The sequence below is a fragment of the Carcharodon carcharias genome, chromosome 15 (genome assembly GCF_017639515.1).
Source record: "Carcharodon carcharias isolate sCarCar2 chromosome 15, sCarCar2.pri, whole genome shotgun sequence".
NCBI classification, from domain to species: domain Eukaryota; kingdom Metazoa; phylum Chordata; class Chondrichthyes; order Lamniformes; family Lamnidae; genus Carcharodon; species Carcharodon carcharias.
The window spans coordinates 80,899,080-80,924,682 of NC_054481.1; the positions used below are offsets into that span (position 1 = coordinate 80,899,080).

The 25,603-nt window shown below is 42.2% G+C and overlaps 1 protein-coding gene across 11 annotated transcripts in view; it reads left to right on the forward strand.

Annotated features, from left to right (window-relative positions):
* LOC121288216 (katanin-interacting protein) overlaps positions 1-25,603 on the forward strand; it is a 145,751-nt gene that overhangs the window by 15,919 nt on the left and 104,229 nt on the right. For 5 of the 11 annotated variants that reach the window (XR_005945331.1, XR_005945332.1, XM_041206663.1 and 2 more), the window contains exons 2-4: positions 1,634-1,701; positions 10,968-11,059; positions 15,382-15,530. Coding sequence is in view for 9 of the 11 variants with exons in the window: in XM_041206663.1 (XP_041062597.1) it covers positions 1,634-1,701; positions 10,968-11,059; positions 15,382-15,530 (309 nt within the window). In the remaining 2 variants the exon portion in view is untranslated. Of the gene's footprint in view, positions 1-1,633; positions 1,702-2,145; positions 2,264-3,494; positions 3,579-10,967; positions 11,060-15,381; positions 15,531-25,603 lie in introns of those variants that run through there. The other 6 variants (XM_041206665.1, XM_041206667.1, XM_041206666.1 and 3 more) reach the window with 6 other exon arrangements.

Genomic DNA, 25,603 nt, shown 5'->3' on the forward strand with positions numbered 1-25,603 from the left:
GTTGTTATTTTTGCCATGTACATTAAGATATAAAGCTTTTAGTTCTGTCCTTTTACTATTTTTGCAAACTCTGGCCTTATCTGCTGTCATGCTCTTTAAGTTTGTACGCTCTGTCCCTCTTGCCACGCTCTGATTGTTATTACCCTTATTCATACCTTGCTCTCATGCCTTGTCTTGTCCTTTTCCTTTAATTTAACACACCTTTACTCACTGGACTAGTATTCCAGAGACCCAGGGTAATGCTCTGGGGCCCTGGGTTTGAATCCCACCACAGCAGAAGGTGAAATTTAAATTCAGTAAAAACCTGGAATGAAATGTCTGATGGTGACCATGAAACCATTGCCAATTGTCATAAAAACCCATCTGGTTCACTAATGTCCTTTAGGGAAGGAAATCTGATGTCCTTACCTGGTCTGGCCTATGTGTGACTCCAGACCCACAACAACATGGTTGACTCTTAAATACCTTCTGAACAAAGGCAGTTAGGAGTGGGCAATAAATGCTGGCCTAACCAGCGATGCCCACATCCCATGCATGTATAAAACAAAACTACCTGGAAAACCTCAGCAGGTCTGGCAGCATCAATGCTGCCAGACCTGCTGAGTTTTTCCAGGTAATTCTGTTTTTGTTTTGGTTTTCCAGCATCCGCAGTTTTTTTGTTTTTATAAAACAAAACTATTTGGTTTAAAGCCCTCTCTACTGATTTACTTATATGACTCGCCAGCACACTGGTCCCAGAACAGCTTGGTGAAGACCATTCCAATGCTACAGCTCCCACTTCCCCCAGTACTGGTGCCAATATCCCATGAATTGAAACCAATTTCTCCCACGTCAATCTTTGAGCCGTGCATTCAACTCCCTTCTAATTTACACAATGACAGCCTCTAGCTGCTCATGCTCCCTATACAGAACCTCTTTCCTGTTCCTATGTGGGTCATTGGTGCCTATGTGGACCACAACAACTGATCCTTTCCCTCATGCTGCAAATTCCCCTCCAGCGCTGAGGAGATGCCCCAAACCCTGGGTGGTGCAAGCAACACAAGTGTCTAGACTCTCACTCTCGATCGTGGAGTACTGTGTTTATCTTCTTGACTAAACTGTACCCTATTACTGCAACATTCCTATTTACTAGCCCCGCTAGCACTGCTTCCTGTACCATGGTTTCTGGTCAGTTTGCTTATCCACCCTGTAGCACCCGCTCTCATCCATACAAACTAAAAGAACATCAAATCTGAGAGCTCCTCTCTCCCGGAAGTCTTGCTGCTTTTTGTGGCTCCATTTTATGGATGTTAAAGGAAGCAGGAAAGACTTGCATCTATTTACTTCTTCTGTTGCAAACTCCAGAAGAGAGAGGGGGAAAGATGGGGATCTCGAAATGGAAAACCATGGGCTTGAGTAGTGGAATATTTTATGGCCTACATTACTGTTTAATTTCCTCTGCTTGTACATTAATTAATTAGAAGTTAATTCATTCCTGATCAAAACTTTGAAAAATAAGAAAAACTAATTTATTTTTGAAAAATTTGTCTTTTGCTAGCAATTTGAATGCTCCTATTTTAATTGTAAATAAAACCATTATTCCATCTATAGCCGATGCATATTTTTAACACAGATTAAATTTTCTTTTCCAAAGGACACTGTTTAAGGGAACATCCTGCCCGAGTGAGAACAGAAAAGGATAACTTAAAGGAATGGGGTGAGGTAAGGTTAAAATATTCCTCAGAAAACCATTTGTCACTAACTGTGTCAAGATCTGGATGATTTAGGAAATGTGTTTATTATACTGATTTCACAAAATCTCCTTGCATCTATCCCCTTCAGTACATTATTGCAGCTTTATTTTGCTTTAAGATTGGGTCAAATAAATTGTCTGTCGTTGTAGCAAAATGACAGCCCTCTAAATTGAAATCAAAGCCAAATGACGACTTGGACTTCTGGATTGTGAGAGTTTTTCTGAACATTTTGCTACTGATTGGAATGCTGGCAACTAAAGCTTAGCACATTCGGAAGACATTTTTTTCCCCTAAAGATTCACTAAAAGTTGAATGTTGGTATGTGCTAGTGGTCCATCACTCTAATTACGCTATGTTTCTTATTTCTCTGGTGTGAGTGGTTTACTCCTGCATTTCTTTCTGTCTCTTGCAGATGCTGTAATTACCAAAGCCATCATGTGTAAGGGGATTCCAGTACATTTCAATCTTCTGTAATAAAAAAGAAAGTGCTGGATGCATTTATGGAGAGAGAAACTAAGCTAATGTTTCAGGTCAATGATTTTTCATCAGAACTGGAAGAAGTTAGTGATGTAATAGTTTATAAGCAAATACATAGGTGGAGGGAGGGGGAGATAAACAGAGAAAGTCTATGATGGTGTGGGAGGGCAGGAGTAATTAAATGACGAAAGGAATGACAGTGCAAGACAAAATGGGGGTGGGGGCGATAATGAGACGATGATAAAAGGTGGATCCAGCAGAGGTTTAAATGGCAATAGCAGAACCGCTAGCAGGATGTGTTGTCTGAGAAAATGGGAGCTGTGATTATGATCTGAAATTGTTGAACTCGGTGTTGAGGACGGCAGATTGTAAAGTGCCTCAGTGAAAAATGAAACACTGTTCCTCAAACTTGTGTTGAGCTTCATTGTAACAGTGTGGGATGCTGAGAGTAGAGAGGCCAGAATGGGATGAAGATTCAAGTAGGAATTGACCGGAACTTCAAAATCATGTTTGCAAACTGAATGGCGGCATTAAGCAAAGCTACCAAGTGTGTGTTTGGTTCTACAATGTCAATGAGGTTGTGAGCAACAAATAGCAGTAATGCAAATTGAAACAAGTATGTGAATCGTGGTTACACCTAGGAGTGTTTGGGGTCCTGGACAGGTGAAAGGGCTGGTGTTGCATCTCCTGTGCTTACATGGAGAGGTGCTGAGAAAGGGGAATGGATATTCGGCTGGTGGAATAATAAACTAGGATGCTGAAAACCAGGGAGGGGGAGATGGTGACGTCATGTGGGAAGTTGGGGAAAATGATTCCTTGAATACAGAGCCTGATGGAGTGGAAGGTGAGGAGAAGGGGAACCCTATGGTGATTCTGGGATGTGTGCGGGGTGCTGGTGCGGGGGTGGGTGGAAGGAGAGTTGAAGTGTGAGATAAATGGGAGATACAGTCAAGATTAATAAAATGGAGAGGAATCCTCAATTCAGGAAAAAGAAAGACCTATTGAAGTAGTAAGGTGGATTGTCAAAACAGATGTGACTGAGATGGAGAAACTGGGAGAATGGAATGAGTCCTTACAGAAAGAAAGGTGGGAGGAGGTGTAATCAAGGTAGCTGTGAGACTCAATGAGCTTAGAGCAGATATTGATGGACAGCCTATCCCAGATTAAAAAAGGGTAGCAGTACTGTCTTTCTTATGTACAGACTCTGTGAGAAGCTTTTCCATATGTACTTTAGCCGTACTATGTGACTTATGTACTTTTCTTACTTTCTTATTTCAATCTTAGTCTGCGTTATGGTTCTCTCCTGTTGTGCGATATCTAGCAACTATGTAACAAAGATAAGAGAACACCATTATGCTTCTCTTTGATGTAAGTTTCACTGTATAATTCCAGTCTTGGTTTACTTTATGGATAAATTGATATTTTTCTCTTTCTAGTCATCAAATACATTCCAAGACAAATCTGTGTGTTAACCTCAAATGTGCAACATATGCATGTAAATCTAGCTTTTTGCCTGGAACCATGATCAGCATTTGTTTTTGGACACTGGTCCATGATCCAATGGCAATATTATTTTAACCATTTGAGCATTAACATGCATTTTTAAATGACTTGAATTGACTTTTCAGTATTTTGCATTCCCACTTTCTAAATGGGAAGTAGATGCCTTTTTTTCTTGTTTTATAATTTAAGGAGCTTCCAGATTCTCAAGTAACATTACTATTTTGCATTTTGACAAGTGCAGGATCAGGAATTTTGAAGATGTATGAAGGTTTTGTACCAACTGATGCTTTTAAATTGTTTGAAATTTTTACAGGTTTAGAGTAGATTTAAAAATATTAACATGCTGAACCCAGATTGTGAAAGGATAACCGACTTGCTGACCATATTTACTGACTCTGTTTGTTAAAACTTCTGTACTATGTGAATTATGCATGTTTTTGTATAATTAATCTTAGCATTTATATAGAACACTTCTATGTAGACATAAAATGTGTTTAGTTTGAACCCTGTTGGCTCTGCTCCTGATTGTCCGTATAACTAGTTGTAAAGCTAAGTATCACATGTTATTTTCCGTTGCACCTTCTATTCGACCCAAACAATATTAAACGTTCTTCCTGGATGTTGTAGACATCTTACGTATGCTTTTTACTTCTCTAAATTAAACCATGAGTGGTTTAGCCTCCGTCTGCAGCTTGGCCTCCGACTGGGCCTTGCTCTCTGAGAGGTACCCCGACTTATTTCCTGTGCTACGAACCAACATCAGGGAGATCACCTTCTGCACATGAGCAGCTATAATGTCATTTGTAGTGTATCAATCTGTGACTGTTTTAAAGTGAGAGAAATCTTAAGATCAGCAACACCAGTTGTACTTATCACTTGAGCTAGGCAGACATCCTAAATTAAGTTCTGAGATGCAATCTGAAATCTGGTATTCGGGAGTAAATTAAACAATCATGTTGGGATTGACTGTTTCCAAAAATGTTCTGTTCATTTAACAATCATTATTATTAAAATTCTCATTTCATAGGGCTTTTTGCAAATGCTATCAAAAAGACTTTGAGAAGCATCAAAATGTAAGGGCTTATTTATTCTTGCATTATTTATTACCATTTACTATTTTCTACAAATGAATATATTCTTCAGCAGCTGAGCTCTCCCAGAGACCCTTGTTCACTCTTAGTAATTCTTGTACCTGTGACGAAGGTCTTTATTCATCACAATTCTGTAGTGTTTTGAATAATAAATAAGTAGATAATAAATAAACAATATTAAATAGAAGAATCATCACCCAACGTGGGGCTCGAAACCATGACTCTGGGCTTAAGAGCCCCATTAACTACCAACTGAGGCAGTCGGGAATTGCCTACGCAAAGCCTTTCCAACTTGCTTCAGAAGACTATTATTTAAACCTGTAATCACTCTTTCCATTTTGTATATCTGTGATGTATTGCAAATTGAACAAGGATAGGCCCATAATAAAGAAGGAATCTGAAGTGGGATTTGATGCTCTGCAGCCAGCGTGTGTTAGGATAATTTGCGCATGCGTTGGCGTCCATAGCGCAGGCCAAGTGTGCATGCGCACCTGTTCCTGATGTCTTTCCAATCGGCAGCAGAAGTTAGTGTTTATTAAAGACCTCACTTGAACAAGTTCTAGGAGCTTATGAATTTCTCTATAAGGATTGAGACCATCTGTTCACCTGCTTCTGGTGCTTACAGCCCTTTTAGTGTGTCACTAAACCTAACTTTCCAGCTTAAGCTGCCACTTGCCCTAAGCTCTAAACCTACATTTCTCTGTAGGTTTTCCTCTCTTCTCCCTTAAAACTCTTTGAGTTCATCTTATCTACAAAACCAACTTGCTGCACCTTGACCCCCATTCCATTAAACTGCTGACCACAACTTTTTGTCAGGTGCCTATGCTGGCTGGCATTGTAAATTGTTCCCTCTCCTCACCTGTCTCTTAACTTTTCAAAACTGAAATCATCACCTATAACCTCAAAAAATACTACCTGTGCCACCGGACACCCCCCCACCCCCCGTTGACAGATTATCTTCCCATCTCTAATTTGCCCTTCCTCTCAAATCTTGACTATATTGTCATCCCTTAAACCCATTCCTACAATGCCGCTTGAATCTCTGCAATCAGGTTTCCATCCAGATGGAGCACTACAATGGTGTAACCGAAATCTAAAATTATATTCTTTATGACTGGAACTATGGTGCATTCTGTCTTGTTCTTGAGCATGATCCCAGGACTGTTTGAGCAATTGTTTTAGAACAACAGCAATTAAAAAGGAAGCAGCAAATCTTTTATGGGTAATCATTTGGTTTAAACTAAACTTATGCTGTAAGACATCCTATTACACTTATTCTGGCCAAGGCTGTACATTCTGTCACTAGATAGTGGTCTGGGAGACCTCGAGGACTATAAGTGACCTCACAATTATGGAGGACCTACTTCCATGCTTGCTGAGTCCACTGGCTGGAGCGCGACTCCCTCAAGCACATAAGCTAGCATAAATCTTGCTACTAGTTAAAGAAAGATGTTTTTGCTACTGTGACCAACTCAATAAACATATATCTGAAGCTTCATTTGAACACCTCTCTCAAAATCTCAGCATCTTGACGATGCAGAAGGAGGCCATTCAGTCCATTGAGTCTGCAGTGGCTCTCTGAAAGAGCAATCTACCTAATCCCACTCCCCTGCCTTATCTCCGTAATCCTGCACATTCTTTCTTTTCAGATAACAATCCAATTCCCTTTTGATTACCTCGATCGAACCTGCCTCCACCACTCTTTCAGGAAGTTCATTCCAGACTCCAACCACACTCTGGGTGAACAAATTTTCCCTCACATCAATTTTACTCCCTTTGCCAACTATTTTGAATCTGTGCCCTTTAGTTCTTGATGCTTCCTCGAGTGGGAACAGTTTCTCACTAGTTAACCTATCCTTACCCTTCAGGATCTGAATACCTCCATCAAGTCTCCTTTTATACTTCTTCTCTCCAAGGGAAACAGTCCCAACCTCTCCAATTTATTTTCATAACTGCAGTTCTTCATACCCAGAATCATTCTTGTGAATCTCTCCAATGCCTTCACATCCTTCCTCAAGTATGGCATCCAGAACTGGGTGCAGTATTCCAGATGAGGCCTAACTAGTGCCTTATACAAGTTCAACATGACCTCCTTTATTATTGTACTCAATGCCCCTATTAATAAAGCTTAAGATACCAAATGCTTTATTACCTGCTCTATCAACATGCCCTGCCTTCTTCAGTGACCTATGTACATATACACCAAGGTCATAAAAACAAAAAAACTGCGGATGCTGGAAATCCAAAACAAAAACAGAATTACCTGGAAAAACTCAGCAGGTCTGGCAGCATCGGCGGAGAAGAAAAGAGTTGACGTTTCGAGTCCTCATGACCCTTCGACAGAACTTGCGTTCGAGTCCAAGAAAGAGTATACACCAAGGTCACTCTGTTCCTGCGCGTTCTTTAGAGTTTCTCCCTTTATTTTATACTGTGTCTCCATATTCTTCCTGCCAGAATGAATCACCTCACACTTCTCTGCATTGAACATATCTGCCACTTGTCTGCCCAATCCAACAACATGTCTATGTCCTTTTGAAATTCAAGACTACCCTCATCACTGTTGATAATGTTTCCAATCTTTGTATCATCTACAAATTTTGAAATCATGCCCTAAGCACAGTTTAGACCATTAATATATATCAGGAAGAGCAAGAGTCCCAACACATCCCTGGGGAACTCCACTACAAACCTTCTTCCAATCTGAAAACCAACCATTTATCACTACTCTCTGTTTCCTGTCACTCAGCCAATTTCTTATCCACGTGCCTACTTTCCCTTTCATTCCATGAGCTAGAATTTCGCTCTCAGGCCTGTTGTGTGGCACTGTATCAAATGCCTTTTGAAAATCCATATGCACCACATCAGAAGCATTGCCCTTTTTAACCTCTTTACTCCTCAAAAAGCTCCAGCAAGTTAGTTAAACATGATTTTCCTTTAATTAATCCATACTGGCTTTCCTTAATTACCCGATACTTGTCTAAGTGACTATTGACTTTGTCCCAAACTATGGTTTCCAGAAGTTTCCCTACTGCCAAAGTCAAACTGAGTAGTCTGTAGTTGCCAGCTTTATCCTTGCACCCCTTTTTGAACAAGGGTGTAACATTCACAATTCTCCAGTCCTCTGGCACCTCCTTTGTGTCTAAGAAAGACAGGAAGATTATCACTAGTACCTCTGCAATTTCCACTCTCACTTCTCTCAGTACCCTTGGATGCATTTCATCAGATCCTGGTACCTTATTTATTTTAAGTAAAGGTAGCCTTTTTAACACCACCTCCTTCTCAATTTTAAATTCTTCTAGTGTACCAGTTACCTCCTCTCACCTCGGCCTGGGTACCTTTTGTAAAGACAGTTGCAAAGTACTCATTAAATACCTCCACTATTTCTCCTGCCTCCATGTGCAATTCCCTTTTTTATCCCTGATTGGCCCTACTCTTTCTTTTACCACCCTTTTATTATTTATATGCTTATAGAAGACCTTGGGATTCTCTTTTTTGTCAACTGCCAGGGTCTTTTCTTGTTAGTTTTCTCAATTCCTCTCTGGCCCTTCTATATTCAGCCTGATTCGCCATTGTATTTTCTACCTGACACCTTCATATATGCACCACTTCCTTTCCATCTTTACCTCCAACTCTTTTGTCATCCAGGATGCCCTGGATTTATTTGTCCCACCTTCCCCTTCAAGGGAATATACCTTGACATTGCCTGCAATACTTTTTCTTTGAAGGTGGCCCATTGTTCAGCCACCGTTCTTTCTGCCAGCATTTGATTTCAACTCGCTCGACTCAGATGCATTCTCATCTCATCAAAGTTGGCTTTCTCCCAGTTAGTTATCCCTGCTCTGGATTGTTCCCTATCCTTTTCCATGCCCAACCTAAATCTTATGATACAATGGTCACTGTCCCCTAAATACTCTCCTGCTGAAATTTGACCCACTTGGACCAACTCATTCTCCAGAAGCAGGTCCAACAGTGCCTGCCCTCTCGCTGCAGATAATTATCTTGAGCACATTCCAGGAACTCGTGCTTGCTTCCCCCTTTGCACTATTCCTATCCCAGTCTGTATTTGGATAATTGAAGACCCCCATTTAATTACTCTATAATTCTTGCACCTCTCTGTAATTTCTTTGCAGATTTGTTTCGCCACATCCCTTCCACTAGTTAGTGATCTGTACACTACACTGATCAATGTTATTGCACCTTTTTCGTTCCTCACCTCTAGCCAGAGAGATTCTGTCATTGATCCCTCTGGAGCATCCTCTTTCTCCAGTACTGTAATGCAATCTTTAATCAATATTGCTACTCCACATCTCCCCCCAACACACCTTTTTCTTCCTTTCCTGTCTCTCCGAAACACCTTGTAGCCAGAAATATTTAATGCCCAGCCCTGCCCCTCTTTGAGCCAAGTCTCTGTTATAGCAATAATACCATAATTCCATTTGTCAACCTGTGCCTGTAGTTTACCAATCTTATTAACCACACTCCATGCATTCACATACATGCACATTAACTTTGTTTTAGGCTTTTTTACTTTCCCCCTTATTCTGACCCCATCTGGTGACTTACTATTGACTTTATTTCTATCAAGCTCTCCAAGTATTCTATTAATCTTGGTACTACTCTCTGATTTATCCTCCTTATCAGTTAACACTTCTCTACTTCCCATTGCCGGTTTTTCTCCTCTCCTCTCTGAATTACCCCTCCGGTTCCCATCCGCCTGCCAATCTAGTTTAATTTCTCCCCAACAGCACTAGCAAACCTCCCCACCAGGACATTAGCCCCAGTCCTGTTAAGGTGTAACTCTTCCTTCTTGTACAGGTACCACCTGCCAGAACTGGTCCCAATGCCTCAGAAATCTAAACCCCTCTTTCCTATTCCATTTCTCCAGCCACATCTTGAACTGCTCAATCTTCCTATTCTTATGCTCACTAGCACGCGGCAGTGGGAGTCATCCTGAGATTACTGCTCTTAAGGTCCCGCTTTTTAAATTTCATCCTTAATTCCCTAAAACCTGCTTTCAGGACCTCATCCCTTTCCTTGTCTATGTCATTGGTTCCAATGTGGACCACGATATCTGGCTGTTCACACTGCCCCAAAAGATTGTCCTGCAGCCGTTCTGTGACATCCTTGACCCTGGCACCAGGGAGGCAAGATACCAATCTGGGGTCAAGTCTACAACCACAGAAATGCCTATCTGCTCCCCTGGCTATGGAATCTCCTACCAATATAGCACTTCCACACTTCCTCCTTCCCTCCTGTGCAGCTGAGCCACTTGTGGTACCAGAAGCATGGCTCTTGCTACAGTCCTCTGAGGAACCGTCTCGCTCACCAGTATCCAAATTGGAAAAACGGTTAGTTGAGATAGCCTTAGGGGATTCCTACATTACCTACCTGTTCCTCTTAGATACTCCGGTGGTCACCCATTCGCTCTCTGCTTGTGTACTACTTAGCTGCGGTGTGACCACCTCTCTTAAACATGCTGTTCATGTAACCCTCAGCCTTGTAGATGCACCGCAGTGACTCCAACTGCCGCTCAAGTTCCGTTACCCAGAGCTCAAGTTTCTGAAGCTGGTGACACTTCCTGCAGATGTAGTCATCAAGGGCACTTTTGTCTGCGTGGGTTCCTACATCCTGCAGGGTGCACATTACACATGGCTGAGTTGCCCCTACATACTTAAAGTTTAAGTGTTTACTGCAGAATGGTATAATATAATATAATAACTCACCTGTCACTCACCAATCATCTCCTCTGTGCCAGGTCTGGAAAGGCCTATACTTTGATAAGTCTCAATCTGAACAAATTATTTTTGGCCTCTGCCTGGAAATGCGTGAATATTCAACAATCTTGGATACATTGCTAAGGCTCACTCAAAATAGCCTGCTCCAAAAAATAGCTCCCCTAAAAAGAAAGAAATCCAGTCATAACCTGTCTACAGGCCCAGGGACACTACATCAGCAAAAGCAAACGTTAGGATCTCTTCCATTGCTGGTATAACTAAAATCTCTTTACAAATGCAATCATATCAAAAAAGCTTAATGTATCAAAGTGCCCCTCACACAGGCAGCATATGATCAAAATGTACAATGGCTTCAGTAATATATATTTTTGACAGAAGAAAATGTATTACCAAATCTGTTGCTCAAATAACTCTCATTTTTTTTGTAGGCAGTTGGTGTGAACAGAGCTGACCAAAATGTTTTAATGGACTTTGATGAAAAACACGATCAATATCTGATACTCCTTCAATACAGGAACAGGTAATGTGGGTGCTTTTCATCCTGACTCTTTTAAAAATATATTTGGGCATTTGTGTGCATTAGATAACTAAAATTAAACTGTTGAATACCAAAGATGTTATTTTCTCAAAGGTCATGCTTTTTTTAAAAAGAGAAACTGAACATTACTATGTCCTTAATCACAGTGTTGTCACCCATTTCTCAGTTCACTAGAAATGCTATTTGACTGTACTTGTTGCATTTTCTTGCAGTGTCTTCTTGGTGACATTTGGCTGTATTGATTGAGATATGACATTGTTGTTTTTGCCTGTTGCAAGTACAAGGTTGTGTTGTGATTTTTGAAGTGTGAGGCAGCCCTACAATCAATTTTAAGTGTAGCATTCAAACATTCTCCAAAAATTCCGCTTTACACGTGTACGATTATATCTGCTGTATTAATAACCTATTATATTTCAATAATATTTTTCTATTTAATATTTCTATATTTACTATTCCTACTCATTTGAGGGTTGATATTTTCAGAGACTAAGGCAAAATACTGATATTGGAAATCTGAAATGAAAACAGAAAATGCTGGAAATCGCATTTGTGGAGAAAGAAACAGAGTTAACATTATAGATCAATATTCTTCAACCTGAAATGTTAACACTTTTTCTCCCTCCATAGGTGCTGCCTGACCTGCTGAGTAATTTCCAGCATTTACTGTTGATACTTTCAGCTTTTGTAGCATGCCTTTTCTGGCCCTCATGTCTCATGTTGACTCAACTCTCAGCTGTAACAAAGAAGAACATAACCTTTTCTCAAAATGTCTGTACTCTTTGGCCTCAATGATCATATGAAAAAGAAGACTCTAAGCCCTGTTCTAGCAGTCTGAGATTTACAGTAATCTTCTTCCCTCACTAAAGAACAATTAAACTTCAATCTTAACCCTACATAGAATTTGTAATTTCACTCTGAGAAGTAGCCAATACCATGCCCTCGGGACAGAAGAGAGGAAGTTTAACTTTGCCTAATGATTTGTGCTTGTTATAGACACGGAATGTCTCAAAGGGATTATTCCTTAACTTGCTAAATTATTAATAGAATAAGTAACTTTGGAGAGAAGAGTAAGAAGAAAATATTGTTCTATTCAGACATATTGTTGGCCAATATGCAGATATCATGTATCAGTCTTAAAGGATTAATTTTAGTCATGAAGATGTTGAATAAATTAATTAATCTGTTTTTATGTTAACATTTTTCTCCTCTCCTGGAAGTCTGTTTGGCAAAGCCATGACCTGTGATTCCAAGCTACCAGTGGCTCACCACGTTACCTTCCTCTGTTAATTCCACACTGATCCTTGTCATTGGAATTAATTTCTTTCCTGCCTAGTGTCAACTTTTAGCATTTTTAAATTGATTTTAAAAAAAGTAGAGTTTCCTGTACATTTTCAACCCCTACTGCATTATTTCCACACAGGCTAGCCCTGGGGGTTCCTCTGAGTCAGATTGTCATAAGTTGAAGGCGATTCTCTGTTTTGGGCCTGTGCCTACTAGGAGCTGAGTAAAGTTTCATCTTTTTTTCTGTTCAACCAGTCTTATCAACTTGCCTTCATTTGCTGCCTCTGAATCTGCCTGTAGCATCCTTCATGCAGGGTTCATAGAATTACATAGAATATACAGCAAGAATCGACCATACAGCACAACTAGTCTGTGCTGGTGTTTGTAGCATATCTCCTCCAATCAGCATAAAAATATACTGTCATCTTAACAATTTCCAGATATGAATGCTGTGTACACAGTGCTCCAACTTTGTTCCCATTATTTTGTTTACTTACAATGTTTTGGCCTCAACTACTTTCTATTTTTTCAAGAAGCAGTTAGATATAGCCCTTGGGGCGGAAGGGATCAAAGGATATGAGGAGAACGCGGGAGCAAGCTATTGAGTTGGATGATCAGCCATGATCATAATGAATGGCAGAGCAGGATCGAAGGGCCGAATGGCCTATTCCTATTTTCTATGTATCTAACTATTGAGCATCTTTACCAGCAAAAACTAGCAACAGCTGTTTGTAATGCTTTCTATTAGCACTTACTGAGGTGCTTAAATGCAATTTCAATATTCTTAGATATTCACAAAGTACGTTCAATGTCAAGCACACAGCCTGATGGGTTCTACAAATTTTCCAGCCCCTTAGTATAAAGCTGAAAGGCCTTAGACAACAACCTTCCCTCATTGCGCCTCTGAGGTGGCTGCCCTAAGCTTTAGTGCATCCCTCAGCATGTAGCCCTGGACCTTGGAATGCTACTTTTTTTTTCAGAAATATACTTTATTGATAAAATATCTAAAGGAACATTACAAAGCATTTCAAAATGGCCATTACAGAAATTGCAATGAAATGCAAATTATCTACATAGTGATTGTGCAAGGGGAGGTGGTGGCAGAGTGGTATTGTCATTATACCTGAGACCCAGGGTAATGCTCTGGTTTCAATCACACCATGCCAGATGGTGAAATTTGAATTCAACAAAAATCTGAAATTAGAAGTTCTGATGATGACCATGAAACCATTGCTGATTGTCACAAAAACCCACCTGATTCACAACATATAAACTCCGAACAAGGGCAGTTAGGGATGGGCATTAAATGCTGGCCTAGTCACATCCCATGAGCGAAAAATAAATATTGAACTCTGGGATGCTTCAATATAGTAAATAGAGCATTATAGACATTTCAAAATGGTCATTACAGAAATTGCAATGATATTCAAATTATCTACAGATCATGTTGCACTCTGAGGTACTTCAGTACAATAAAAAGATCATTACAAACATTTCAAAATGGTCATTGCATTCAAATTATCTACATAGATCTACATGCTGCACTCAGAGGTGCTTCAATACAATTGTGATGCATGTAAGATTTACAGTGTACGTTCGCTGTGAGTCATACAGCTCGAGGGGTTCTACACAATTCCCAGCGTCTCGGTACACTATGGCTGAAAGGACTTAGACAATGACCTTTCCCATTGCGCCTCTACGACGGCTCCCCCAACCTTTAGTGTATCCCTCAGCACGTAGCCCTGGATCTTGGAAAGTGCCTTGGAATGCTTTTTCTTTTTGGAAAAATATACTTTATTCATAAAATAGCTGAAAGAACATTACAAAACATTTCAAAAAGTGCAATCAGATTCAAGTTTCCCACATTGATCATGAGGTGCTTCAGTACAATCAGTGAATATTACAGATATCTCAACATGGCCATTACAGACAGTCATACAGTGCAATGATATTCAGGTTATCTACGTAGATCATGTTGCACTCTGAGGTGCATCAATACAATTGTGACACTTGTAGTTTTCACTGCATACAGCTCAAGGGGTCTATGCAATTCCCAGCCCCTCAGTGCACTATGGCAGAAAGGTCTTAGACAGTGACCTTTCCCCATTGCATCTTTATGGTGGCTGCCCCAAGCTTTAGTGTGTCCCTCAGCACGTAGTCCTGGACCTTGGAATGTGCCAGTCTGCAACATTTGGTCAGGGACAATCCTTTGCACTGGAAGACCAACAAGTTTCGGGCAGGCCAAAGAACATCTTTCACCGAGTTGATGATCCTCCAGCTGCGGTTGATGCTTGTCTTGGTGTGTGTCCCTGGGATCAACCCGTAGAGTACGCAACTGCACAGGATGTACCTTGACAAAAACCCCTGCATCTCTCTCCAGACTTTCTTTGCAAAGGCACATTACACAAGGAGGTGAACAAAGGTCTCTTCCCCACCACAGCCACCTTGAGGGCAGCGTGTGGAGGGGGTGAGATTCCTGGCATGTAGGAAGGATTTGACGGGGAGAGCCTTTTTCACCACCAGCCAAGCTACTCTTGGCGCTTGTTGGAAAGTTCTGGCAGTGAGGTGTTCTGACAGATAACTTTGACAGCCTGATCAGGGAACCATCTGACAGGATCCACCATCTCCTTTTCCCGCAGGGCCTCTAAGATGTTATGTGCCGACCACTGCCTGATGGACTTGTGGTCAATAGTGTTTCTCTGCATAACTTCTTCCACGAGGACTAGGTGGTAAGGTACTGTCCAACTACCTTCTCTGAATAAAAATGCAGGCTTCATATGACTTCAAAAAAATTTAAAAAGGTTAGATGACCTAGGTATTGGCTTGTAATTTATTGTCCACTAATCTTGTGAATATTGGTCAAAGTTTGGTCAGGTACAGTTCAGTTCTATGAAAAGTATTCAAAATATAATTATTTCTGGTACTAATCTTTATAATGTATAATATATTTGCAATTTGCAAGAAAAGATGAAAACAGTTAGTCCGTTGAATAACTATTAACCAGAGTGCTGTTTTATGTTTAGAATATTAAAAAAATTAAAGGCAAAAGATCCGAAAAAAATTCAACTGGAGCGTTTAGAGCAAGGATTTTCCATCTATGTAAATGGTGCCAACTCTGAATTAAAGAAGCAACCAAGATTTGAAGCTACTTCAAGATCAGTGCGTACAGCTGGTGAGTAATGGCTATAATAGAGGAACAAGCTGTTGTATTGCCCAAGGGAATAAAATATACCCTTTCATCAAAAGAGATGACATCAATATGTTGTTTTCTGAGTTCTGCAGCATAGAATGGACCATTATTTATTTTCATTAAGAAGACAGCTTCAGTCCAAAGGCACATACATAGATCTTTTTTCCTTTCTGTTAATAATGCAGCTAAATTGTGACCAAGTAACACTGAGTCATTTGTAATCTTTCCAAATAACTGCAAATGATCAGTAAAAGCTCTAAAAATATGCATATATTAAGCGTTCATTATTCTAGTATTGACCATACTTGCGTATATATGGTACAGGAACAAGCCCATTTGGCCCAACCAGTTCATTTCTGTATTTATGCTGCACTCTAGCTTTCTCCCTGTCTTTCCACGTCTAAAGCTGTCAGCGCAATCATCGATTTCTTTCTCCCCCAAATGCTTTGCCTAGCCTCCCCTTAAATGTATCTAAACTATTCATTTCCACATTCTCACCACTCTTGAGTAAAAAAGTTCCTTCTGAATTCCCTTTGCATTTCTTGGTGACTAACTTTTATTGATGGCCTCTATTTATGCTCTTCCCCTCCAAAGGAAGCATTCTCTCTCTATCCACTGAATCAAAGCCTTTCATAATTTTAAAGGCCTCAACTAAGTCATCTCTCAGCCTCTTTTCAGGAGAGAAGATACCCAATATGTTCATCCTTTTCTAATATGTGTACCCACATATTTCTGGTATAATCCTTGTAAATATCTTATATGCCCTTTCCAGTCTCTTTATATCCTTATGATATGGTGATCAGACTTAGAAGCTGTGCACTTAGCGGTTTAGCATAACTTCCCTAAAGCAAAATACTGCGAATGCTGGAAATCAGAAATAAAAAACACAAATGCTGGAAAAGCTCAGCATGTCTGGCAGCATCTGTGGAGTGAGAAACAGAGTTAACGTTTCAAGTACATATGACTCTTCTTCTGGGCTCTTGAGTTTTTCCAGCATTTCCTGTTTTTATTCCCTATTTATCACTTTTACCCCTCTAGAAATAAAACCTAGTAATCTATTTGAATTTTATGGCCTTGTTAACATTTAATGCAGCATTTAGTGATTAATGTGTTTGTACTCAGAGATCCCTTTGCCCTTCTACCCCACTGATACTTGCACCTTCCACATAACAAGTGGCTTTTCTATTCTTCCTGCCAAAATGTGCTATCTCACATTTATTTGTTGAACTTCATTTGCCAATTACGTGCCCATTCTGCAAGATTATTAATGTCCTCTTGTAAATTATTGCAGCCCTCCGCAGTCTTGGCAATCCCTTTGCCCCCCTGCACCACCAATTTGGTTTCATCTGTAAATTTAGGAAGCATTAAAGGATTTAATATCTTTGAAAGTGGATAAATCCCCTGGCCTGCTAAGGGAAGCAAGAGAAAAATTAGCGGATAACCTGGCCACCACTTTCCGATCCTTTCTGGCTATAGGCGTTGTTCTAGAGGACTGGAGGACAGTTAACATTAAACCATTGTTTCAAAAGGGAGAAAGGAATAGACTGAGTAATTACAGACCAGACAGCCTAACCTTGGTGGTTGGAAAATTTTTGGAGAAACTTCTGAGGTACAGGATAAATCTTCATTTTGAAAGACCAGGCTAATTTAAGACAGTCATAATGAATACGAACATACGAGTTAAGAACAGGAGTAAGCCACTTCTGCCATTCAATAAGATCATGGCTGATCTGATTGTAACCTCAACTCCATATTCCCACCTACCCCAGATAACCTGTCACCCACTTACTTATCAAGAATCTAGCTAGCTCTGCCTTAAAACTATTCAAAGACTCTGCTTCCACTGCCTTTTGAGGAAGAGAGTTCCAAAGTCTCACTACCCTCTGAACGAAAAAAGTTTCTCCTCATCTCTGTCTTAAATGATCGACCCCTTATTTTTAAACATTGACCCCTAGTTCTAGATTCTCCCACAAGAGAAAACATCCTCTCCATACCAAACCTGCCAAGTTCCCTCAGGACCTTAAAGGCTTCAATCAAGTTCCCTCTCACTCTTCTAATTTCCAGTGGCTACAAGCCTAACCTTCCTTCATAACACAACCCGCCCATTCCTCATATTAGTCTAGTAAAGCTTCCCTGAACTGCTTCTAATGCATTTACATCTTTCCTTAAATAAGGAGACCAATACTGTACACAATACTCCAGATGTGGCCTCACCAGTGCCCTCAACAACTGAAGCATAAACACCCTACTTTTGTAATCAATTCCCCTCAATAAATGATAACATTCTATTAGCTTCCCTAATTAGACCATAAGACCATAAGACATAGGAGCAGAAATTAGGCCATTCGGCCCATTGAGTCTGCTCCGCTATTCAATCATGGCTGATAAGTTTCTCAACCCCATTCTCCCCGTAAGCTTTGATCCCCTTACCAATCAAGAACCTATCTATCTCGGTCTTAAATACACTCAATGACCTGGCCTCCACAGCCTTCTGTGGCAATGAATTCCATAGATTCACCACTCTCTGGCTAAAGAAGTTTCTTCTCATCTCTGTTCTAAAACGTCTTCCCTTTACTCTGAGGCTATGCCCTCGGGTCCTAGTCTCACCTACTAATGGAAACATCTTCCCCATGTCCACTCTATCCAAGCCTTTCAGTATTCTGTAAGTTTCAATCAGATCCCCCCTCATCCTTCTAAACTCCATCAAGTATAGACCCAGAGTCCTCAAACGTTCCTCATATGTTAAGCCTTTCATTCCTGGGATCATTCTCGTGAACCTTCTCTGGACCCTCCCCAGGGCCAGCACATTCTTCCTGAGATTCAGGGCCCAAAATTGCTCACAGTATTCTAAATGTGGTCTGACCAGAGCCTTATAAAGCCTCAGCAGCACATCCCTGCTTTTATATTCTAGTCCCCTCGAAATAAATGCCAACATTGCATTTGCCTCCCTAACTACCAACTCAACCTGCAAGTTAACCTTAAGAGAATTCTGGACTAGGACTCCCAAGTCCCTTTGCACTCCAGACTTCTGAATTCTCTCCCCATTTAGAAAATAGTCTATGCCTCTATTCTTCCTACCAAAGTGCATGACCTCACACCTACCCACGTTGTATTCCATCTGCCACTACTTTGCCCATTCTCCTAACCTGTCCAAATCCTTCTGCAGCCGCCCCCACCTCAGTACTACCTGTCCCTCCACCTATCTTTGTATCATCTGCAAACTTAGCCAGGATGCCCCCAGTTCCTTCATCTAGATCATTAATGTATAAAGTGAAAAGTTGTGGTCCCAACACTGACCCCTGCGGAACTCCACTAGTCACCGGCCGCCATCCTGAGAAGTACCCCCTTATCCCCACTCTCTGCCTCCTGCCAGACAGCTAATCTTCTATCCATGCTAGTACCTTGCCTCTAACACCATGGGCTCTTATCTTACTGAGCAGCCTCCTGTGCGGCACCTTGTCAAAGGCTTTCTGGAAGTCCAAGTAGATAACATCCATTGGCTCTCCTTTGTCTAATCTACTCGTCACTTCCTCAAAGAATTCTAACAGATTTGTCAGGCATGACCTCCCCTTGATGAAACCATGTTGACTTGGCCTGATTTTACCATGCACTTCCAAGTATTCTGAAATCTCATCCTTAATAATGGACTTTAAAATCTTACCAATGACCGAGGTCAGGTTAATCGGCCTGTAATTTCCCGTCTTTTGCCTCACTCCCTTGTTAAACAGGGGGATTACATTAGTGATCTTCCAGTTCTCTGGGACCCTCCCTGACTCCAGTGATTCCTGAAAGATCGCCACTAACACCTCCACTGTTTCTTCTGCTATCTCCTTCAGAACTCTGGGGTGTAATCCATCTGGTCCAGGTGATTTATCCATCTTCAGACCTTTCAGTTTTCCTAGCACCTTCTCTTTGGTAATGGCCACCATACTCACCTCTGCACCCTGATTCTCTTGGACTTTGGGGATGTCACTCGTGTCTTCCACTGTGAAGTTTGACACAAAGTACCTATTCAGTTCCTCCACCATTTCTTTGTTCCCCACTACTACTTCTCCAGCATCATTTTCCAGCAGCCCAATGTCCACTTTTGCCTCTCTCTTACCCTTCATATTTCTAAAAAAATTCTTGCAATCTTCTTTTATATTACTGGCTAGTTTACCCTCATATTTAATCTTCTCCCTCCTTATTTCTTTTTTAGTTGTCCTTTGTTGGTCTTTGTAGGCTTCCCAATCCCCTGGTTTCCCACTGCTCTTCGCTGCATTGTATGCTTTCACTTTAGCTTTTATGCTGTCCCCCCTGACTTCCCTTGTCAGCCATGGTTGCCTCGTCCTCCCTTTAGTATGCTTCTTCTTCCTAGGGATGAATTTTTGCTGTGTCTCCCAAATTACTCCCAGAAACTCCTGCCATTGCTGTTCCACTGTCTTTCCTGCTAGGCTCAGCTCCCAGTCAATTCTGGCCAGCTCCTCCCTCATGCCTCTGTAGTTGCCTTTATTCAACTGTAATACCGTTACATCTGATTCCAGCCTTTTCCTCTCAAATTGCAGGGTAAATTCTATCATATTATGGTCACTTCCTCCTAAGGGTTCCTTCACCTTAAACTCCCTGATCAAATCTGCCTCATTACACATCACTAAATCTAGAATTGCCTGTTCCCTAGTGGGCTCCACCACAAGCTGCTCCAAAAAGCCATCTCGTAGACATTCTACAAATTCCTTTTCTTAGGATCCACTACCAACCTAATTTTCCCAGTCTACCCGCATATTGAAATCCCCATGATCACTGTAACCTTGCCTTTCTTACATACCTTTTCTATCTCCTGGTGTATCTTGTGCCCCACATCCTGACTACTGTTCAGAGGCCTGTACATAACTCCCATTAGGGTTTTTTTACCTTTACGTTTCCTCAACTCTACCCACACAGATTCTACATCATCTGACCCTACATCATTTCTTGCTTTCGATTTAATTTAATTTCTTACAAACAAAGCAACCCCCGCCCCCTCTGCCAACCTGCCTATCTTTTCGTTAGGATGTATATCCTTGGATATTTAGCTCCCAGTCCTGATCCCCTTGCAGCCATGTCTCTGTGATGCCCACCACATCACACCTGCCAATTTCAATCTGCGCCACAAGCTCATTTACCTTATTACCTTATGCATTCAGATACAACACTTTCAGTCCTATATTTCCTGTCCCCTTTCTCATTGTCGTCCCTTTATCTGATGTGCTGGAAGTTAGATTCCTGGCCCTTTCCAAACACTCTGTCCTATTTTGTGTTCTGGAGACGTTAATAGCCTCTCCTGGACTCTCCTTTCTTTTCAGTTTTTTCATAATTTTCCATGAAGTTGAATCCACCCCCCCCCACACATTAACCTTCTGCTTTGTTTCCCATTAGTCATACTTCTTGGAGTTTTACCCTTCCTTCCCCCCCACTTTCTAGTTTAAAGTCCTGTTGACCACCCTATTTACCCTTTTCACTAGAACATTGGTCCCAGATCGGTTCAAGTGGAGACTGCCCCAACGGTACGGATCCCTCCTGTTTCAATACTGATGCCAGTGCCCCACAAAATGGAACCCCTCTTTCCCGCACCACCCCTTTAGCCACATGTTTACTTCCCATATTCTCGCGTCCCTATGCCAATTTGCACGTGGCTCAGGTAGTAATCCGGAGATTATAACCCTTGAGGACCTGTTCTTTAATTTAGTTCCTAGTTCCTGATAATCCCCAAACAGGTCCTCTTTCCCAGTCTTACCTATGTTATTTGACCCGATGTGGAGCACAACAACTGGATCCTTCCCCTCCCTCTCCAATATCCCTTCAAGCCGGTCAGAGATGTCCCTCACCCTAGCATCGGGCAGGCAACATACCATGCGGGACTCTCGATCCTGCTTGCAAAGGAAGCTATCAATTCCCCTAATTATAGAATCCTCTACAACTACCACTTGTCTTTTTGCTCCCCCCTCTTGAATGGCCTCCTGTGCCACGGTGCTGTGGTCAGCTGGCTCATCCTCCCTACAGCCCTCTTCCTCATCCACACAGGTAGCAAGTACCTTGTATCTGTTGGACAAGATCAAGAGCTGAGGCTCCTCTGTTCCTGAACACAGGATCCCTCTACCTGCCTCACTGCAGTCACACCCTGTTGACCCTGACCACTGACCGGACTTGAGTTACTTAACCTACCGGGTGTGACCGCCAATTACTTGCTGTACCTGAATACAAGCCTTTTGTGCTTCATGCACGAGGACACCCAGATCACTGAATCTCAGAGCTCTGCAATCTCTCACCATTTAGATAATCATTTTTTATTCTTCCTGCCAAAATAAACAATTACATATTTGCCCACATTTTACTCCATGGCGAGATCTTTGCCCGCCCATTCATTCAATTTATCTATGTCGCTTTGTAGCCTCCTTATTTTTCTTTATTCATTCATGGGATGTGGGCTTCGCTGGTTGGGCCAGCATTTATTGCCATCCCTAGTTGCCCTTGAGAAGGTGGTGGTGAGCTGCTTTCTTTAACCGCTGCAATCCATGTGGTGTAGGCACATCCACAGTGCTGTTAGGAAGGGAGTTCCAGGATCTTGACCCAGTGACAGTGAAGGAACGGCAGTATATTTCCAAGTCAGGATGGTGAGTGACTTGGAGGGGAACTTCCAGGTGGTGGTGTTCCCATCTATCTGTTGCCCTTCTAGGTGGTAGTGGTCGTGGGTTTGGAAGGTACTGTCTAAGGAGCCTTGGTGAATTCCTGCAGTGCACCTTGTAGATGGTACACACTGCTGCTACTGTGTGACGATGGTGGAGGGAGTGAATGTTTGTGGATGTGTTGCCAATCAAGTGGACTGCTTTGTCCTGGATGGTATCCAGCTTCTTCAGTGTTGTAGGAGCTGCACTCATCCAGGCAAGTGGGGAGTATTTCATCACATTCCTGACTGGTGCTTGGAGATAGTGGACAGGCTTTGGGGAGTCAGGAGGCAAGGTACTTGTCGCATGATTCCTAGCCTCTAACCTGCTCTTGTAGCCACAGTTCAGCTTCTGATCAATGGTAACCCCCCAGGATGTTGATAGTGGGGGATCCAGTGATGGTAATGCCATTGAACATCAAGGGGCGATGGTTGGATGTTCTTTTGTTGGAAATGGTTATTGCTTGACACTTGTGTGGTGCAAGTGTTACTTGCCACTAATCAGCCCATGTCTAGATATTGTCCAGGCCTTGCTGCATTTGGACATGGACTGCGTCAGCACCTGAGGAGTCGCAAATGGTGCTGAACATTGTGCAATCATCAGCAAGCACCCTCACTTCTGGCTTTATGATGGAAGGCAGGACATTGATGAAGCAGTTGAAGATGGTTGGGCTTAGGATACTACCCTGAGGAACTCTTGCCGTGATGTCCTGGAGCAGAGATAACTGACCTCCAACAACCACAACCATCTTCCTTTGTGCTAGATATGTCTCCAACCATTGACCCCAGTTTTGCTAAGGCTCCTTGATACCACACTTGGTCAAATGCTGCCTTGATGTCAAGGGCAGTCACTCTCACCTCACCTCAGGAGTTCTGCACTTTTGTCCATGTTTGAAACAAAGCTGCAATGAGGTCAGAAGTTGAGTGACCCTGGCAGAACCCAAACTGAGCATCAATGAGCATGTTATTGCTAAGCAAGTGCTGTTTGATAGCACTGTTGATGACCCTTTCTGTTACTTTACTGATGATGGAGAGTAGACTGATGGGGTGGTAATTGGCCGGGTTGGATTTGTCCTGCTTTTTGTGTGTATGACATATTTGGGCAATTTTCCACATAGCTGGGTAGATGCCAGTGTTGTAGCTGTACTGGAACAGCTAGGGGTGCAGCAAGTTCTAGAGCACAAGTCTTCAGTACTATTGCCGGAATGTTGTCAGGGCCCATAGCCTTTCCAGTATCCAGTGTCTTCAGCCGTTTCTTGATATCACGTGGAGTGAATCAAATTGGCTGAAGACTGGCATCTGTGATGCTGGGGACCTCCAGAGGAGGCTGAGATGGATCACCCACTTGGCAATTCTGGCTGAAGATTGTTGTGAATGTTTCAGTCTTATCTTTTGCACTACTGTGTTGGGCTCCTCCATCATTGAGGATGGGGATATTTGTGGATCCACCTCATCCAGTGAGTTGTTTAATTGTCCACCACCATTCATGACTGGATGTGGCAGGACTGCAGAGCTTAGACTTGATCTGTTGGTTGTGGGATCGCATAGTTCTATCTATCACTTGCTACTTGATGCTACTTGGCACACAAGTAGTCCTGTTTTATAGCTTCACCAGGTCGACACCTCATTTTTAGGCATGCCTGATGCTGGCTCCTGGCATGCCCTGCTGCACTCTTCATTGAACCAGGGTTGATCCCCTGGCTTGATGGTAATGGTAGAGTGGGGGATATGCTGGGCCATGAGGTTACAGATTGTGTTAGAGTACAATTCTGCTGCTGCTGATGGCCCACAGTGCCTCATGGATGCCCAGTCTTGAGTTGCTTGATCTGTTCGAAATCTATCCCATTTAGCATGGTGTTAGTGCCACACAGCACGATGGAGGGTACCCACAGTGCGAAGACAGGACTTCGTCTCTGCAATGACTGTGCGGTGCTTGCTCCTACCGATATGGACAGATGCATCTGTGACAGGCAGGTTGGTGAGGATGAGGTCAAGTATGTTTTTCCCTCTTGTTGGTTCCCTCACCACCTGCCGCAGACTCAGCCTAGCAGCTGTCATTTAGGACTCAGCCAACTCGGTCAGTAGTGGTGCAATTGAACCATCTCGCCCGGAGTACATTCTGTGCCCTTGCCACCCTTAGTGCTTCCTCCAAATGATGTCAGCATGGAAGAGCATTCATCAGCTGAGGGAGGGCGGTACGTGCTAATTAGCAGAAGGTTTCCTTGCCCATGTTTGACCTCATGCCACAAGACTTCATGGAGTCCGGAGTCGATGTTGCGGACTCCCAGGGCCACTCCTTCCTGACTGTGCCGCCACCTCTGTAGGGTCTGTTGTGCTGGTGAGACAGGACATACCCAGGGATGGTGATGGTGGAGTCTGGGATATTATCTGTGAGGATGATCATATCAGGCTGTTGCTTGACTAGTCTGTGAGACAGTTCTCCCAATTTTGGCACTATCCCCCAGATGTTAATAGTAAGGAGGAGTTAGTAGAGTTGACAAGACTGCGATTGCCATTGTTGTTTCCGGTGCCTAGGCCAGTGCTGGGTGACCTGTCCGGCTTCATTCCTTTTTTGTGTCTTTATAGCAACTGAGCCATTTCAGAGGGCATTTAAGAGTCAACCACATTGCTGTGGGTCTGAAGCCACATGTACAACAGATTTCCTTCTCTAAAGGGGATTAGTGAACCAGATGGGCTTTTGCAACAATCGACAATGGTTTTATGGTGATCATTGGACTTTTAATGACAGATTTTTATTGAATTCAAATTCCACCACCTGCCGTGGCGGAATTCGAGCTCAGGTCCCCAGAGCATTACCCTGGATCTCTGGATTTCTATACCACTACGCCATCGCCTCCCCTTATGTGCTCTTCACAATTTACTTTCCTTCCTATCTTTATGTCATCAGCAAATTTAACAACCATTCGTTCAGTCCCTTCATCCAAGTTATTTGTATAAAGTTTAAAAAGTTGAGGCCCTAGCACTGATCCCTGTGGCACACCACTCATTACACCCTGCTAACCAGAAAAAGACCCAAGATAAAAGCAAAGTACTGCAGATGCTGGAAATATGAAACAAAAACAAAGATAGCTGGAAAAACTCAGAAGGTCTGATAGCATCTGTGGAGAGGAAGACAGAGTTAACGTTTTGAGTCCGTATGACTCTTCATCAATCTCTTCATCAGACCTGGGCATTTGTCAGCCCACAGCCCCAACAAGTTGCTCAATACCACTTCCTGGGTGATTGTAATTTTCCCGAGTTCCTCCCTCCCTTCCATTTCCTAAGTTATAGCTGTTGTGTCCTCTATAGTGAAAACCAAGGCAAAATACCAGTTTTATTTCATCCTCCATCTCCTTACTTCCTGTTATCAATTTCC